Source organism: Tursiops truncatus, chromosome 19 (genome assembly GCF_011762595.2).
Source record: "Tursiops truncatus isolate mTurTru1 chromosome 19, mTurTru1.mat.Y, whole genome shotgun sequence".
NCBI classification, from domain to species: Eukaryota; Metazoa; Chordata; class Mammalia; order Artiodactyla; family Delphinidae; genus Tursiops; species Tursiops truncatus.
In genome coordinates, this window is record NC_047052.1 from 42,771,993 (window position 1) to 42,789,675 (window position 17,683).

Consider the following 17,683-nt stretch of genomic DNA (forward strand, 5'->3'; position numbering starts at 1 on the left):
GTGCCTGGGGGCAATCAAAGCCCTGACAGACAGCAGAGCAAGACACTCTTGTACTCCAATAGGTAACCAGAGGGGCCTTCAAAAACCACACATCAGATCATTTCATTTCTCTGCGGAAAGCCCTTCCACGGGTTCCCATAACTTTGGGGATGAAACCCGAATCCTCCCCTTGCACTACCTGTGAGCCTTCCCTCCCCGCTGTCGAGACTCCGACCTCATTTCCCCTCAGTCTCCCTCAGGGGCATTCTGCCCCAACCACACTGGCCTCCTTTCAATTCCTCCAACACACTGAGCTCTGTGTTGCCTCAGGGTCTTTGCACAAACTGTCTTGTCCTCCCTCAGCTCTTCCATAGCCCCAGCAGGGCTCCTTCAAGTCTCTGCTTCCCCTTCAGGGAACACTTCCCCACCATTCAGTTGAAGCCCTCTCACCCCCCGCACGCACACCATAACTCTATTGTACCATCTGATTTTATTTCCTTCATAGAATGTGCCACACAATATATATATATATCCTCTCTATTCACGTAGATACTGTTGTATTCTCCCCCTATCCCCACCAACTGGAATGTAAATCCCATGAAGGCAAGAACGACGTCTGTCTTGTTTGGTGCTCCGGCCCCTTTCATTCACGGAGAGGTGAAACGCATGATCTGGTTGTCACCTTGCCCTCAGTTTCCTGATCCAAGAGCCTTGTGGGAGCATCTGGGGAAGCTACAGCTGTCCGGGGCGCATGACGCTGGAGAGAAGGAAGGAGGTACCACAGAAACTAGGCACAGGACCTGGGAAAGAGAGGAGGTGTGAGCACAAGTGCAGACTCTCATTCTCCAGACAGCAGTGGGCTTAGTGGACCTGCCTCGACTCAGAACGCCTTTCTGGGCTGGCTGGAGCCCCTGGACTTGAAAGCCAGCACCCCAACTTCTAGGAAATCTACTCTGCTGGCCAAAGAATGCCGTGTGATGCAAAACTGGAGAGATTAACCTGCTTTGACTGGATCGTGCTGAGAAAGGAACAGGAACTTGGTGAATGCAACGTAGCTCTGGGTTGGGGTGGAGAGGAAGGGAGGTGAAGAAAGAACAGAAGGAAGGGGTCAGACACAGTAACAGGAAACAGGAAGAAAATCTGGGTTATGTGAATTGTGGATGTAAAGAGAGGCCTGGGAGCACAGTCAGAACTTGGATTCTGAGAGATCAGTTCACAGGGGCAGAGACTTGAGGGGAGGCCGAGTGCCAGCTGCGGAAGAGCTCACCAAGTGCTCTTCCTCTCTGACCAGTGACTCCTGTGGATGGGAAAACTCTGTGGCCCTAGAAGAGAACAGCCAGCAAGGTGCTTACACACCTACACCCCCTCCCAGAAGCCTGGCGACTTGCCCTGGGAGCACTTTGGGAAGCACCCCGATTGCTGTCAGTGTTCGGGGAAGTGGGGTGCAGAGCACACACCACATAAGCACTGAGACTTCTGTAAGTGGAAGGTGCCACTCTGAGCAACAACCTGCCAGGCCACACTGGAGCCCCAGGCAGAGTGGTCCGTCCCCAGCCAGGCCGGTATGTCTTTCTCCTCATCTGGTCCTTTAACTCATCATTTCTCAAAAGATATGTTGAGACACACTGGTATGTGGCAATCAGCGGTAAGAAACACACGTTTCCTGGTATAATTGAAAGGACCAGGGTTTGTGAGTTTAAGTAAACAAAGAAATGAGCAGATACAAGGTGAGCTGTTACGATGTCATTGCCAGTTAGGAGTATTCCGTTACACATTCTAGAGAGAGCGAGAAGGGGGGACATCACAGTGCAGACTGGGGGTCGCACAGGACCTGAGCGTAGCACGTCCTGACATAGAACTCCTTCCTTTGGTGCTTTGGGAACTTGCCTTTTCCCACTCTCACGTTCTGTGGTTCAAGCAGGGCTGACCCCAGCCTTCAGCTACATGCTGCAGGCACGTGCAGCGGCTAAAACACTCCCGGCCGGCAGGGCCAGCCTTGAGATCCCGGCTGGGACCTCAGGACAAGAGACACTCCGTCTGCACAGGCTGTGATCCTAGACTGCCAAAGAACGCTACTTGGAACAATCTTACTGAGAAAAGGGCCATCCAACTCCTCTTTTCCCTCAAACCCAGTTCACCCTTCTAGAGAGAGCCCAAGAGGCATCTGGGAGAGTTAGCCAGAATCTGACACTGGTACGGCTTGCAGACAGTCATGTTTGTCATCACCTTACCTTCATGTGGCAGGAGGGCACTTCTGAAACTTCCAAATCCTTGTAGGAACACTTCTTGTCCGGGAAAGGTAGAAGCGGCAAGTCTGAGGTGTCGGGATGAGGTAGGAGGCAGACGGGCCCCTGGACAGAACAGCTGGAGCCTGTCGAGCAGGGTAAATTGGAGCTTTGCTTTCCCTGGATGCTCCAAGGGCAAAGTTAGTGGCAGGAGCTGAGCCCTGCTGAGTCAAGAGATAAGATGGTCACATCTATCACTCCTGAGGTTAGGGAAACCTCCCCAGCTGCACATGCACAGGAAGGCTCCTCGGGGGTCAAAAAGGGAGGGCGGGGCTTCCCTTGTGGCACAGTGGTTAAGAATCTGCCTGCCAATGCAGGGGACACGGGTTCGAGCCCTGGTCCGGGAAGATCCCACATGCCGCGGAGCGACTGGGCCCGTGAGCCATGGCTGCTGAGGCTGCGCGTCCGGAGCCTGTGCTCCGCAACGGGAGAGGCCACCACAGTGAGAGGCCCGCGTACCGCAGAAAAAAAAAAAAAAAAAGGGAGGGCGCACCACCCCATAATAAGTGCTGTCAAACCTCCCACAGGCCTCTGTGCTGGACTCCATCTTGGCAAAAAGATGCGCACGCGTATTGGGAGGGTCCTAGGGCAGGTCAGGTGTGGAAAAGAAACGAGATAATTGGCCAAAGGGAAACAATGACGCGGAAGAACTGCCGCTATGTAAATGATTTGACGGCCTCTTTACTGCACTCCTTCTCATTAGGGAGGACGCCCATACTCTTTCTCTCCAGGTGTGTATTTGTGCCTTACTTCCGTCTTAAATAAACTGTTTCTCTGTGTGCTCTCCCACTTGTTGTGCTGTGTCTTCAATAATAAACTTGGTACCGGACTTTACAGTTTTTGTCTCTTTGAGAAATTCATTTTTCAAACGGGGCAAGAGCCAGGGGAACCTTGCTTCTAGCCTCTCGTCCCGGGTGCTCTAGCGGCTGGGATTCCTGGTTTTCATCCAGGCTACCCAGGTCCAATTCCTGGGCAGGGAACTCAGGTTTCACTTCAAGCCACTACTCACTGCTGTCTCTCCCAGAACAAGGAGAGGAATCGGGGCAATTGAGTAGTCAGCCCCTCCCTGAGACACCGGATGGGATTTCTGACAAGTAGCCTCTATACTGCATCGAGGACGTCACTAACCCTTGTATGAGGGAGAGGGAAAGGAAGCACTGACAGATGTTTCAAAGAAGCAAATGGTAGAAGCTCAGTCAGTCAAGGGTGGCGAAAAGGCACATAATATCAGGGAGGTACTTTATCCTAGTTTTTCTCAACTCAAGCAGAACATTGTCAGAGAGCCTCACTTGATTCCACAAGTCTCTGCATCTATGACCGGCCTGGCAGCCTCATCCACGTCCTCAGCCAAATGCTGCCAGGACCTGCCACTTCCACCCCTTCAACGGCCCAGTCCAGACGCGGCCGCATTCGCGTTTACCTAGTCTCACCTCTGCTTCCACCGCAGCACGCTCTGTGGCCCACGGTTCTCAGCTGGACTGGGCACTGAGGATACAGCAGCGTGGCTTTCCTGGACAACTGGGGCTGTCCCTCCACCAACCACGTGGGGTGGCTGCTGCTTCAGTGGCCATGCTCCTGGCTCCTATCCTACAGTGCTGTGCTTAGGTTATTTGACCGAGAAACAGATGACACCTGTGTCAAAAAATATACAAATAAAAGTCATCTAAATTTTGCCCAGCGACAGCTGGCTGGTGTGCTAACAGACTATTTACATCTAACCTTGTGTCCCTAAGACAAAACTGACTGCTGCTATCAGAACATGGTTTGAATCATATTCATCCAATCCTAGGAGGGACTCCAGGGGCCGTAGAAACTGACAATAGTGTGGCTGGTTGCAATGCTCTGTGTAGGACATTCTTTCCCATCTGCTGAGGTTGTTTTCCCTGAGAAGGCCAGATCTGATGGTATAGGTTGAGATGGGTTCTTCCTTGGGCACACAACAGGCCCCCGGGGATGCAATGCAAAGGTGGCGGAATTGCGGGAAGAGGAGCCTCACCTGCAAAAGTTGCAGAAGTGCAATTTGGAAGAGACTACCAGTTTTTCCGCTTATTAAAAAGTCCGATTTTTAACAGCACATGGCACCCAGCTAAAAGACCATTTTCCCAGACCTCTTTGCAGGTAGCGTGGTCCTGTGACTTAAGTTCCTGTCAGTGAGTTATTAGCAGAAGTGTTATGTGGAACTTCTAAGAAGTCTGTTAAATTGAGAAGGAGTGAACGCTTCTTCCCTTCCTCTATTCTGTTGCCAGGAACATAGATGTGATGGCTGGAGTTCCAGGTTGCATATTTGACCACGAGGACGAAGGCCACCTAGGACTGGAAGAGCAGAGGCCTAGAGAGCTCCGAAGTAGGCCTGGGGCTGCCAAGCACAGTCCTCGACTACATACCTTCAGGCTGCTTTTATGTGACAGAGAAATATAATTCTATCTTATTTACACCACTATTAATTACCTAGGGTTGTTACATTATGTGCAATGGAATCCAGTCCGAACTGATTGAAGTTTCAGCATATATCAACTTTCCAGAAAACTAAAATTTCGGTCTTCAGTTTTTGATGACTTTTTCTGATGACATTTAAAATTCCATTTTCAAAATGGAATTAGAATAATTTAGGAGGCAAAGGAGAGCAGCAATATCACAAAAGCAGCCATTTATTTGGCCTTATTCTTCCCTTTTGTTCTTCTCCATCCATCATCTGTTTTCCTTCCAACATTTATGATGGTTAATATCCGTCTCTATGTGGTAGAAGCTGCAATAGTGGGTATCTCGGGGGTGGGAGGGTTGCTAACAGAGGTGGGCATGAGGGAACTTATAAAGGTGCTGAAAATGGTCTCTATCTTCATCCAGTCAAGTGGTCACACAAGTGTATATATATGTTAAAAGTCATCAGCTTACCCCCAAGATTGGTACTCTTTATTGTGTATATGTTTCCCTTCAATCAAAACAATTTCTAAAAACCCTCCCTAAAATTCCACACCTTTTTATGGCCATGATAGATACTATAGTCTTAGAAGTATTCTTCCTCTCCATATTTACTATTCCAGATTTATATAATTTTGGTACTCTCTCCTTCTTCCTAACCCAATTTTGTCAGATTGGGAAAGTGCTCAGTTAATAATCATCTTCCCAGATGCCCTTGTAGCCAGGAGTTGTCATGAGATACAGTGCTAAATGAGAACTAGGCAGAAATTGGCTGGGTAGGGCTTCTAGAAAAGCTATAATTTTCCTGATTCAAAAAGGGGTAGATTGGGTGATAATGATGTGCGGGTTCATTAACTGCAACAGATGTACCATTCTGGTGGGGAATGTCAACAATGGGGGAAACTATGCGTGTGTGGGGTGTGGTTTATCTCTGTACCTTCTGCTCAATTTCGCTGTGAACCTAAAACTACTGTACAAAATAAAGTCTATTTAAAAAAAGTTTTAAAAGGGATAGATCTGGCTCTCATGTGTCTTTTGCTCTCTGTCCCGTCCCCCGCCTTGTTTTCCTGCTCAGAATATAGATGCTTCTTAAGATTACGAAGCAGAAAGCCAAAATCTAGGGATGGCGGAACAGAAAAGCTAGAAGGAGCGTGTGTTTTTGAGGGCTGCTCCTGGGCAGCTGCACCAGCCTTGGATTCCCTATTTCCTTCACGTGACATGAGAAAAAGAAAGCTCTACGTGTTTAAGTCTCTGTCATTTGGCATTCTGGGCACATTTGACAGTCCCCAACTAAGATACAAGCTTTTTAGCTTTATGCACAGTGGCAAAGACTTCTTGAGACAGAAGGGGACTCTCAGGTGCTAATTCACTGTGGCTTCCGGTCGTGGTATCACAAGGGCCCAAGGCAAAAAAAAAAAAAAAAAAAAGGAGGACCCTGAAGACACCTGCTAAACTAAGAAGACTTCATTTGCATGGTCCCCTCCTCCCTTCTGTTGATAAGTATTCACCGCTCACTATGGGACCTGAATTCTTCTAACGATGGAAGGAGCTGGCAGAGGATCTTTGTTCATCTAAACTTTTCTGAGAGCCAGTAGTAAAGTATTATATCAACTACTTCACTGTTTCTCAATCTATTTTCAACCAACTCCCACTTCTGATCAACACAAACTGTACTTTCTATAAACTGCATTAAGAAAACCAGGGCTTTCCCCTCTCCTGGGAAATGCCACATGTCCTATCATTTCCCCTGCCTGCCCCCAAGGGTTCCTGCTACTCTCCCCACCCTTCTTGAGAATCAGCAGTCTAACTTACGTTTCCTAAGATAATGCAAACTGCAGTTACCCTGGTAAACGCCAGTGATGCCACAACTACTAGCGGAAGATGACTTGCATATGTGACAGAAGCAGGTTAAGGGAGGAAAGCAGAAGGAAGGTCGGGCTGAGAAGAGGAACACAGAGCATTCGGTTTTCCCTGAGTTGGCTCAGCTTTTGCAGGATCAGCCAGCACCTGACTGCAAGCACTTCCAGCTTTACTAAGAGAATCTGTCCCACTTCTACTTCCAAAGACTCTCCCGCCTCTCCTTTTTGACTCAGGGTCAACACTGAAAGGCAATCCAAGGTGACAGCCGGAGGCCTTCTGCTCTTTTCCAAGGGTAGCGTGAGCCCATGAAAGCTACCCAGTGGTCTGGGCTGGAAGCTGTGGGTAGCCAAGGGGACAGGAAGTGGGGGACTTTTTAATCCAATTCTTGCTCTGAAGGTCAGCTCTGCAGGGACAGCAGTGGAGAAGAGGGATCAGGCAGGAAAGAAAAGGTCCAACAACCTCTTCAAGATGCCAGGAATAAAGGGACAGCCTTCTCCCAAGTTCTTATTTCTATTTCACAATTTATATCCAGGACCTTTTAAATATTCTTGCTCATAAATGCTAAATGACACAGCAAACTTAGTGGAGAGCAACAGTAAACGGTGTCTCCCCTCTCTTCCCTGTGTATCCAAAATATTTAGAGACAGGGAGGGACCAATGTAAGATCACAGCATCTGGGATCTGAGGTTACAGCAGGAATGAGAACATCTGAAAGGCTGAGAGATGCCTGTGGATCCTAGGAAACTAGGGATGAAGGTCATTCCTTCATGGTTTCAGGGAAAGAGCGAGGGCCACCGGCAGGAAGGCTGGAGACCGTGCAGACATTCCTTGTGGGACGCAGATGACATGACCTTACACCCTTGCCTGTGCCCTTGTGTCCTCCTGTGTGGGATTTACAGGACTCCTGGGGGATGCCAGGGAAATTGGTTCTAACCTGGACCCTCCCAGTACAGTGCGGAGTACAGCGCAGTGGTGACCACTGTGGACCCCAGGGCCAGACTGCCTGGGTCCCAAGTTTAGAATTCAGCTCTTCTATTTACCAGCTGTGTGACTTCAGGCAAATTGCTTAACCTCTTTATATCTCAGTTTTCTCATCTGTAAAATGGGGATGAGTATGCCAACCTCACAGAAGCGTTGAAAGATTAAATGAGTTCGTCTTTGCAAAACTCTTAGTGCAGTGCCTGGTACATAGTATCATTTGAATGGGCAATAAATGTTGGCTGGTTTCCTATGTTTGCTGTAACAGATTGTCACAAACTGGGTGGCTTAACAGAAGTGCATTCTCTCACAGTTCTGGAGGCTAAAAGTCCAAAATGAGTATCACTGGGCTGAGGAAAACACATTCTCTGCCCCCTCCAGCTCCTGGGGGCTGCTGACATTCCTTGGCTTATGGCCACATTGCTCCAATCTCTACCTCTGTGATCACACTGCCTTCTCCTCTTCTGTCTGAAATCTCCTTGTGCCTCCTTCTTATAAGAACATTTGTGATGTTTAAGGCCCACCCAGGTAATCTAGGATAATCTCTCTATCGTAATACTCTTTTTTGTTTGTTTGTTTGTTTGTTTTTTGTGGTACGAGGGCCTCTCACTGTTGTGGCCTCTCCCGTGCGGAGCACAAGGCTCCGGTTGTGCAGGCTCAGCGGCCATGGTTCACGGGCCCAGCCGCTCCGCGGCATGTGGGATCTTCCCGGACCGGGGCATGAACCCGTGTCCCCTACATCGGCAGGCGGACTCTCAACCACTGTGCCACCAGGGAAGCCCTATCATAATTCTCTTAATCACACCTGTAAAATCCTTTTTTTTAAAATTCTTTGCCATGTAATGTAACATTCACAGGTTCCGGGGATTAGGATGTGATTATCTCTTGGAGGGACCATTATTCCACCACCACAGCTGGTATAATATTATTGGCCAAGAGTCCGGTCTGATAACGGTAAGCAGGCGGACAGAGAGTGAAGGAGGGAGGGGTCTCTGCAGAGGAAGGTTGGGGTATGGTTACCAGCAGTGCATGGCAAAAACCCAGGATGCCCACTACAGAGGCCAACAGAGACAGGGTCTGAAGGGTACTCCTAAGATGCTAGTACTGACCTGTTCCTTATTTCTCTTCTTCAGTACTGCACCTGCACTGGAGATGGCCGCGGAGGTGGAGGACACCACTATTGGGATGACAGAGAAAGCCTGGACAAGTGGTGGCTAAAACAAGAGAATGCAAGTGGGGAAGGGCATAAACTGTCACCTTCGTACTATCGTAAGGCCACTCCAGGGGCTCAAAAAGCCTAACACGCACATGCAAGTAGGCTGAACTGCACTGGCTTAAGGGAGCAACAAAATCCAAAGTCCATTTGGATGTACTGGTCTAGAATCATCTTCCCTCTAATTCCCCAGGAGAGTTCCATTCTCTCTGGCATTCTGAAGTCCTTCATTTACTGTTATTTATTTAAAGTTACGTACCCCAAATTGCAACGGATCCTCTGTATTTCCACTGCTACATTCTCCTGAATCCATGCCGTCATCAACCGTCCCTAGATGACTGCAGTGAACGTCTATTTGATCGCTCTGCTTCCAACTTCACTCCCCTGAAGACCATTCTTCACACAGAGCTGGCGTGAGCTTCTCAACTCTCAAGCCGTCCCTCTCCTCTTACGGCCCGTAAGTGACTTCACGCAGCTTATGAATGGAACCCCAGCTCCTTTCTGTCATCAGGAAGGCCCTGCGTGGTGTCACCCTGGCCCACCACGCTCCAATCACACTGGCATTTCTGTTCCCCCCACGTGCTTCTTGCCTGGCACTCGTTGTTTCCTCCACCCAGACCACTCTTCTTCCGGGACCTGACACAGTCCCTTCACCAAATTCAGCTCAACCTCTCAGATGTCAGTTCAGCTCAGCAGTACCTCTCCGACCCCCGGCACACCACCGCCACTCTCCCTGTCATCACTCTGCTTCATTTCCTTCATAATGTCTGTCACTGTGCAATCACTCCTCTGTTCCTATTTGCTTGTTATTACTTATCTCCCTCCACTAGAATGTATCTTTGTTGCCTCAGATGTGTGTTTCAAAAGTCAGAGAGGGAGAAATAGCGAGAAAAGAACAAGGGTGGCTAGGAGGTTGGGCCCAGCTCTCCCGAATCCCTGCCGCTTTCCGAAGCTAGACGGCATTCCTGTGCCCTAAGCCCCTTCTACCAGGTGGCTCGCTCTCTATGAAGCTGTCCAGCAGGCTTGGGTGGAGGGACCACTTCTACTTTTGCATCCGTTACGTGTGAAGCACTGGCTTGTATGCTTTCTACACGCTATCTCAGGGACTCCTCACAGAAGTCTTGGGATGTGAGTATTCCCATCCTCACTTGACTGAGAAAGAAACTAAAGTTCAGAAAATTGATCTGCCTCAAGGTCACAAGGGAGGGATTTGTATTTGAGCCCACATCTGCATGACTCTAAATCCCACGCTATTTCCACCCCAACAAGACATAGGCTAGGAGAAAGCAATCTGTTTCGACCGGGAGGGCAAAAGACATCTGCTGGGGGCAGAGGGCAGGAAACTATACAGAAAGAGGAAAATTGAAGAATAAAAGGAAGCATAAAACCTCTTTTCTGAGATTGAGTAGAATTACAGAAGAAATCACCTAGAAAAGAGAAGAAGATGAGATCATCTGACTTGGGAAATGGGGGAAAAAAATGTTTGGGATTGAAAAAAAAATTCAGAAACTAAGGACGGAAAATCTGAGTTTGCAAATCAGAGTGGGGATCTCTTGGTGTGGGGCGGTGGGGAGAACAAAGACGCTGGAACCCTTTCCACTGGGTTCGAGAGGAGACAGCGCTCAATTACTGATCTTCTCCTCTCTGGTCACGTGACTAGAGCTGGTATAAAAGCTTTCTACCGGCCAGGTTCCTTACAATTTTTTCCTGTGTGAAATGGGCGGTCGCAGCGGCTAAAGCTTTGTTCCTCTTTTCCACAAGCTTTCAGACTTTCCTTCAGGACTAATCCCAAGAAGCCCTCTCTCCGGAAACAAAGGCAAGACAAGGCAGCTGGCTTAGTACCTGCGCCCTGGGAAGCGATGCCGGGGATGGGAACTGGAGGGAAACGGGTTGGGGCTGGGGGACAGGGGTGGGGCTGGCGCTGGATGCAATCTGTCGGAAACTGAATGCAAGGATCACATCCAGAAATGGGAGCCGGTGGGGGGGCAAGGAATCGCGGGCCAGGCCCTAAGACGGGAGAGAGGACGGAGGGCCCGGACCGTGTGTGGGTAGTGAGCGCTACGAACCAGACAGAAACGGTTACCTCATCAAGAAGAGTTCCTCTGTTTATGGTCGAAACACCCAGCTCCTGAGCCAGTCACTGCCCATGTGCTTTTCTGAATATCCTCTCAAGTCTTTGGAGGAAAAGCCCCAGAGGACAGCGCTGGCTCACCCTTCCTCCCCGAGCCCCCTCCCTACTTCCCCTTTTCAGTATAGTCCTTTTCAGTATAGTCCCAGAATTGGACAGGGGAGGGAAAGGTGGAGGAGAATTTGTGTTCTGCAAAAAGGAGAAGGAAAAGAGGTAGGGAGATGGATTGGGGGCTGGGCACCTGCATCCTGGGCGTGTGGCAGGGTCCTGAGGAGGAAGGAGCACGGGTCGCGGGGCCTGGGTTTTCACAGCCCGAGCTCTCCTGAGAGACATTGTCCAGCTCCCTCCTTGCTGTAGTGAGGTTTGCCTTTTCTCTCTGCAGGTCTCTGGCTGAGGAAAGGCCTTAAGGAAAGCTGGAAACTGATTAACACTAACTTCCTGTATCTGTGACAAGAGAAGGAGAAAGGCTAGGAAAACCGGAGGGGGAATTCCCTTGGGAAGCCAAGGGTTGGCCTCCCCCAGAGACACACGATGGCAAACATAATAGCTACTGCTTAATATCCGGCCCCAGGCAAAGTCAACAATTGCTCTGAGCAGTTCGGGCAGGTGGTGTGTGCAGTGGTGGGAGCAGAAAGCCCTGGCCTGGGAAAGGGAGAGTGCCTGGGAGGATGTCCACAGACTGAGCGCGACCAGGGTCTGCAGGCTGTGAGGTGGTCCTCCTGACCCTGCCCTTTTTCATCCTCTTCCAGAACAGTCATGCCCAGCTTGAAAAGCTCCTTGATCCTCACAGCCTACATCATCATCTTCCTCACTGGTCTCCCTGCCAACCTCCTGGCACTGCGGGCCTTTGTGGGGCGCGTCCGCCAGCCGCACCCCGCGCCCATCCACATCCTTCTGCTCAGCCTGACGCTGGCGGACCTCCTGCTGCTTCTGCTGCTGCCTTTCAGGATGGTAGAGGCCGCGTCTGACTTCGTCTGGTACCTGCCTGAGCTAGTCTGTGCTGTCACGGGTTTTGGCTTCTACAGTAGCATCTACTGCAGCGTGTGGCTCCTGGCGGCCATCAGCATCGAGCGCTACCTGGGAGTGGCTTTCCCCGTGCGGTACAAGCTGTCCCGCCGGCCTCTGTATGGAGTGATTGCTGCTCTGATCTCCTGGATCCTGTCCTTTGGTCATTGCACCATAGTGATCATCACTCAGTACCTCAACTCAGGCCAGAGGCTCACGAACCAGAGTAGCATAACGTGCTACGAGAACTTCACGGCAGAGCAGCTGGAGGTGGTGATTCCCGTGCGGCTGGAGCTGTTCCTCGTCCTCTTCCTCATCCCCATGGCGGTCACCATCTTCTGCTACTGGCGCTTTGTGTGGGTCATGCTCACCCAGCCCCACGTGGGGGCCCAGAGGCGGCGCCGAGCCGTGGGGCTGGCTGTGGTGACCCTCCTTAATTTCCTGGTGTGCTTTGGGCCATATAACATATCCCACCTGGTGGGGTTCCACACGAATGTGAGCCCCCCGTGGCGGGCAGAAGCCGTGGTACTGAGTTCCCTCAATGCCAGTCTGGACCCCTTGCTTTTCTATTTCTCTTCTTCAGCCGTGCGCAGAGCCTTTGGGAAAGGGTTGCAGGCACTGCGGCTTCGGGGCTCCTCCCTGCTGGGACGCAGAGGCAAAGAGACAGCAGAAGTGGCGAATGTGGACAGGGGTGTGAGTCAAACAGAGGGAGCGCCGAGTTCTGACTACACCACAGACTAAGGATGTCCCTGGACCTTCGGAGGCACTCTGGGTTTTGTATGAATTGAGCAGGCTGGGAGAGGGAGAACACGGGTTCCTGGCCCGGATTCAGGAATCCTCAGACCCAAACCACGACGGGGACTGTAAAAAAAATCTCTCTCACCAGCTCTGTATCCTTTCCTGACTGAATTTTCCTTCCCAAAGGAGCACAGCTCCAGGACGAAAGAAGAAACAGTTGAGCATAGCAGCACTAACAGACCAGAGTTTCCGAAGCAATGTAGAGAAATCAAATGCCGATTGTCCGTGTGAGGTGGCTGGTAGCTGAAGCAGAGAGCCCTAAACAACCTTGCCACCAGCTTTGAAACAACACCTACACACTGGTCTAGTTGTTGGTGCTAGAATGAAGCCACTGGGAAAGAGATGGGAGAGAAATTCTAAATGAGGTCAAAGAAGATGCAGGAAGGTTCTGAACCAAGGGGATTAGGAGGGAGGACTGGGGCTTAGAGCTATAATGACCTAGGTGTGGGCAACATCCATCTGACCTGCTGCTCTTTAAGAATGATCCAGTCGTCTCCATGTGTGTACCTGTCTCCCCCAATAAACTGGGAGCCACCTGAGGTCTGGGTCTTGTCTTCTCCCTCCATGGCGCAGGTCAGAACCCAGCTTGGCAACCATCAGTTAGAGCTCAACACTGATGAGCACAGGAAAAAACCTGGTCTGGCCGATTGAAAATAAAGATTAGGGATTTCCCTGGCAGTCCAGTGGTTAAGACTCTGTGCTTCCACTGCAGGGGGCGTGGGTTCCATCCCTGGCTGGGGAACTAAGATCTTGCATGCTGCGTGGCATGACCAAAAAAAAAAAAAAAAAAGAATTAAAATAAAGTTTATAAAACTCTGAAGAGAGCGTCCACAATTTTTGTAACATTTCTGCAAGCACAAGGAGAGCAAAAATAGGATGGAGAACTAGACTCAGCAGTGAAGGGGGAGGATGGTGCATCTGAAACCACAGAAATATGTTAAAGGTGCAATAAGAGTGGAGGGATGGATTCCTGTTTAGATTGATGAATAGAGAGATTGGACTCAGAAAGAGGATTGAGGCGAGTCCCAGCTCAAAGTTATTGGTGTATCACAGAGGCTTAACACATGTTATCCTCCAGCTTAGGAACCTGCAGAGTTTTCCTTTCATCAGAAATTTTCCTCTCAGGAACTCATATCTTACCATCCCATTGCCTGCTCTGTATCCTCTCTCCCTTCCCAATTCTACCTGCCTAACAGTTCTCCGCAAGAAGAACCCCTAGACTGTGCTCTCCAACACCTAATGGTTTGCAGCAGAGGCTATACATCAGAATAACACATAGAGGTATAAAAATAATACAAGGAGCCACCTCAGATCTACTGACTTGGAATCTCTGGGGGTGGGGCTGCAGCAGGTGAGATTTAAAAAGCTTCCCAGGTGATTATGAAGGGCAGCTCAGGTCAGGAACCACTGGCCTAGCTCAGGGGCCCAAGAAATTATCCTTCAGAGACCTTTTCCTGAATCTAAGTCCCCCTCACCTCAACCCCGTACTGCCTCATCCTCAGATTCTTTGCTTTTTCCCCTCTTATGAAACCCTACTCAACATTCACTTTCTTCGGAAAGACTTTCCTTATTACTCCCACTGAACGGGGAGCTCATTTTCTGTGTTTCTTCCTCAACACAACACCAGACTGGTGTCGTAAGAGCTCTGATTTCAGTGTTGATTCCGCTTACCAGTGGGATGACCTTGAGCAAGTCGCAACCTCCAAGCCACAGTTTCCAAAGCATCATAATGAGGATACCGTATGCCTCTCAGGGTTATTCTGAGGAGTCAAATGAGACTGCATAGATAAAACTGCTGAGAAACTATACAGTGTTATTTAGCTCTAAGATACCAACGTGTGTGAAACAAAGGTGTTCTCCCACTTAAAAGAGACATGGCAAGTAGAATATTTAAAATGACGGAAATAATATATAGTCAACTATATAGGATGGTTTGACAGTAACGTGTCAGAAAAATATCTGGGATTTTCAGCTGACTGTAGGCTTCCTATGCATATGTGATATATTACACCTTCCAAAAAAAAAAAAAAAGAGCTGATTTGATTTTGGGTGGCATTAAAAGAAACTGAGTCTAAACAAGTTGATGACACAACCACTCCACTGAGATCTAATCAGGAACACACTAAGTACTAAGCAGCACATTTTTAAAAAGGAAATTAACCCAAGGAACCAAGCCCAGAAAAGTGAACCAAAATGCTTTGGAGATTTAAAACATAATAATAATAATAATACACAGTAAATGCCAGGCACTGTTCTACAGAAGGAGCCTGAGACAATTAAGAGAACTTTCCAAGGTCGGTAGTGAGAAGAAATTTGAATCCAGGTCTTCCAGACTCTGAAGGGCCTGCTTTTTTCACCAACATATGAGAAACAAGTAAGAGAATGCTGAATATGTGGCTGGACCAAGATTAGGTTCATTTTATAGAAGATGTATTCTCTGCAGCCCCACAAAGAACAAGATCACGGGCAAAAGACGCAGGGAGTTACATCTTCAACAGTCAGGGGAATCACTTAACCAAGGTAATCACTCCCCAGTCTCCAGGAATTTTGAAGTAGAAGACACTCATCTTAGAACATAGAGGAAACTCACACATCTGATAAGGGCTGAAGCAGTCACCTACCAGACTCCTTCCAACTCAGAGATTCCCAGGGTTTTGGGGACACGGCCGCTCTTGCTAAAAAGTGCAAGAAAATTTCTGGACCTGGTCTGAGACTTTCAGGGTGAAGTTTTAGCTACTCACTAACAAGTATTTGATCTCCATCAAGTCATTTGATACATAGCCCATCTCTTTACTGGGAAATTAGTAATTCATTTGTTCACCAAATATGTACTGATTTTTATCTAATTATATATTTACTATAAGCCAGATAGTTTTCTAGGGGCTGGGGATGCAGACCATATAAGAGACAAGGTACCTGCCCTCCTGGGGCTTCCATTCTAGTGGAAAAAAAATAGTTAATAAGCAAGTAAACAAGCAACAAGAATTTTGAAGAATTTCAGAATGTGGCAAATGGTTTTTACAAATGGACCAAAATAGGGATATGGGAGAAAGTATAACGAGGGATTGAGACGGTTTAGAAGATTCTCCGGAGTCAGTGGTCGTCAGCTGAGGCCTGAGCAATGAGAAGGAGTTGCCATTGACTATTTCACTTCCCCTTTCTGGAAAAGATGCTGTTGTGTCCCTTCCTCGGAAATTCCCAACTGACCACATAGCCCATGCGAAGAGCATTCTAGAAACAGTAACCACAGGTGCAAAAGCCCTAAGGAGGCAGAAAACCTTAGCATCTCAGAGGCAGAGAGATGCTGCCCCCATCTCAGTGTGGGGACAGAGCAGTGGTCTGCAAACTCAGGCATCTAGTAGAACCACAGGGGGCGGTTGCTGAAGCATAGATTACAGTCTTCCCTCCCCACGGTTTCAGAATCAGTAGGTCTGGGACAGGGCCCAAGAGTTTGTATTTCTAACAGTCTCAGGTGATGTTGATGCTGGGATATGGTGAAATGGGGAGAGAGTGAAAGAGGAAGTCAAGGAAGTCAGGGAGGACCAGACGACGCTAAGTGTTTTAGGCCCCAGATAGAAGTATGAGTTTATTGCCAGAGCTTTTGAAGCTATTCAAGGGTTTTAAGCAAGACAGTGAAATCAGCTGATTTCCGTTTTAAGATGATCCCTCTGGTATCTGTGCTTACCACTGGAGATGGCTGTCAGGATCAAGTAGATAATATATACAACAGAGTTAAGAACCGCAAAGTATTCTAGCAAACACGGAGGGCTGTCATCAGGCTGGGAGCTCCCTGAAAGTGGGACTGTTTCCTCTTTCATTAGAATTGGCTGTCCAGGAACCAAGGAGGAGGAGGCCTTTGATAAACAGAGGTCGCCAGTGTATGCTGGTTCTTCGGATGAGGGTGCAGAGGGCGGGGGTTGGAGGGTAGCAAAGGCCCTGATTTGCAGTACTTGCCAATTTCTGTGGCACACACACTCCTTCCAGGGCCAGTTTCTACCAACGTGAAGACACTTGAACGTGGGTCTGGCAAGCGATGCTAATAATCAGCTCTTGCAAGCCAGCTCCAGCACGTCACCGGAGGCACCGCTCAGCACACACGCTCAGGTGGCGGACGGGCCCCATCCTACTTGAGAAAACGTTCTCTCTCCCTGGCTACGCATCGCACAAGGCTCTGGCTCGGGACTCTCAACACGATAAACACTAGCTAAATGTGGCTGACTGGGCCTGATCCAAGAGCATCCGGGGGGCTGCTTAGATTGCGGGGCTCCTCTGAATCCCCTGCGGGGTGACAGATGGGTAAACAGAAATATGAGTGCCTGGTTAATGAATAACACAGACAGCGGCCTACAGCCGCTACCGGGAAACAGGGGTAGAGGGAGCTGCCTGAGACTGACCTGGGGGCCCGACCAGCAGGAAAGGGGAAACTGGCATTGACTATTTCACTTCCCCTTTCTGGAAAAGACGCTGTTGTGTCCCTTCCTCAGATATTCTCAACTGACCACATGGGGATCGCTGCAGTCAGAGAAAGCAGGCATGGGTGGGCCCGGAGACAGTCTAAAGGTAAAACTACACGGCCAAGGTTGCAACGCCACTCCCTTTAACTCACCTGCCCCTTACCTTCAGGTTTCTGTTAGTTCTCTCTCTCTCTCTCTCTCTCTCTCTCTCTTTTCAGCTTTCTCTACCTGCTGTGGTTAAATACTTTTGCCCTGTTTTTTTCCTTTTCGTTATTTTTCTCTAGTCACCGGAAACGAGGACATTTCTCATCTACAAGTTGCGCATTCAACCAGGAAATTGGGACAGAGGTCTCTAAGCCCTCAGACGCAGTAGTCCAGTAACCTACTTGGCAAAGTTTCCAATGTCTGATAAGGGAGAGGATGTGAAGGGGTGGGGAACAAAGGCAGGCGGGGGTCAGCTGTCCACCAGCAGCTCACCCAAGGAGGGGCGAGCCTCAGCTCTATCCTAACCTCAGGCTCCCTCTCCCCAAACGTTGTCCCCTGCTGTCTGTCAGCCTAACTGCAA

At 49.2% G+C, this 17,683-nt stretch overlaps 1 protein-coding gene and 1 long non-coding RNA gene across 14 annotated transcripts; one reads left to right on the plus strand and one right to left on the minus strand.

Moving 5' to 3' along the window:
• Nucleotides 1-452: 452 nt before the first annotated feature.
• LOC109550868 (uncharacterized) lies at nucleotides 453-17,306 on the minus strand. Of its 13 annotated transcripts, none has more exons than XR_004523320.2 (5): nucleotides 8,993-10,734; nucleotides 3,695-3,896; nucleotides 2,783-2,847; nucleotides 2,211-2,425; nucleotides 453-779 (listed from the first exon to the last, which is right to left on the minus strand). It is a non-coding gene; the product is annotated as an uncharacterized lncRNA (long non-coding RNA). The 13 variants fall into 13 exon arrangements; XR_004523322.2 differs by having other exon boundaries at nucleotides 3,685-3,896; XR_002177555.3 differs by lacking the exon at nucleotides 2,783-2,847 and adding an exon at nucleotides 8,630-8,734 and having other exon boundaries at nucleotides 2,211-2,350.
• Nucleotides 10,969-13,371, plus strand: FFAR2 (free fatty acid receptor 2). Its single transcript, XM_019941240.3, has 2 exons — nucleotides 10,969-11,074; nucleotides 11,611-13,371. Exon 2 carries the CDS (start codon nucleotides 11,618-11,620, stop codon nucleotides 12,605-12,607), a length of 990 nt encoding a protein of 329 aa, XP_019796799.2. The 5' UTR covers nucleotides 10,969-11,074; nucleotides 11,611-11,617; the 3' UTR covers nucleotides 12,608-13,371.
• Nucleotides 17,307-17,683: the final 377 nt, after the last annotated feature.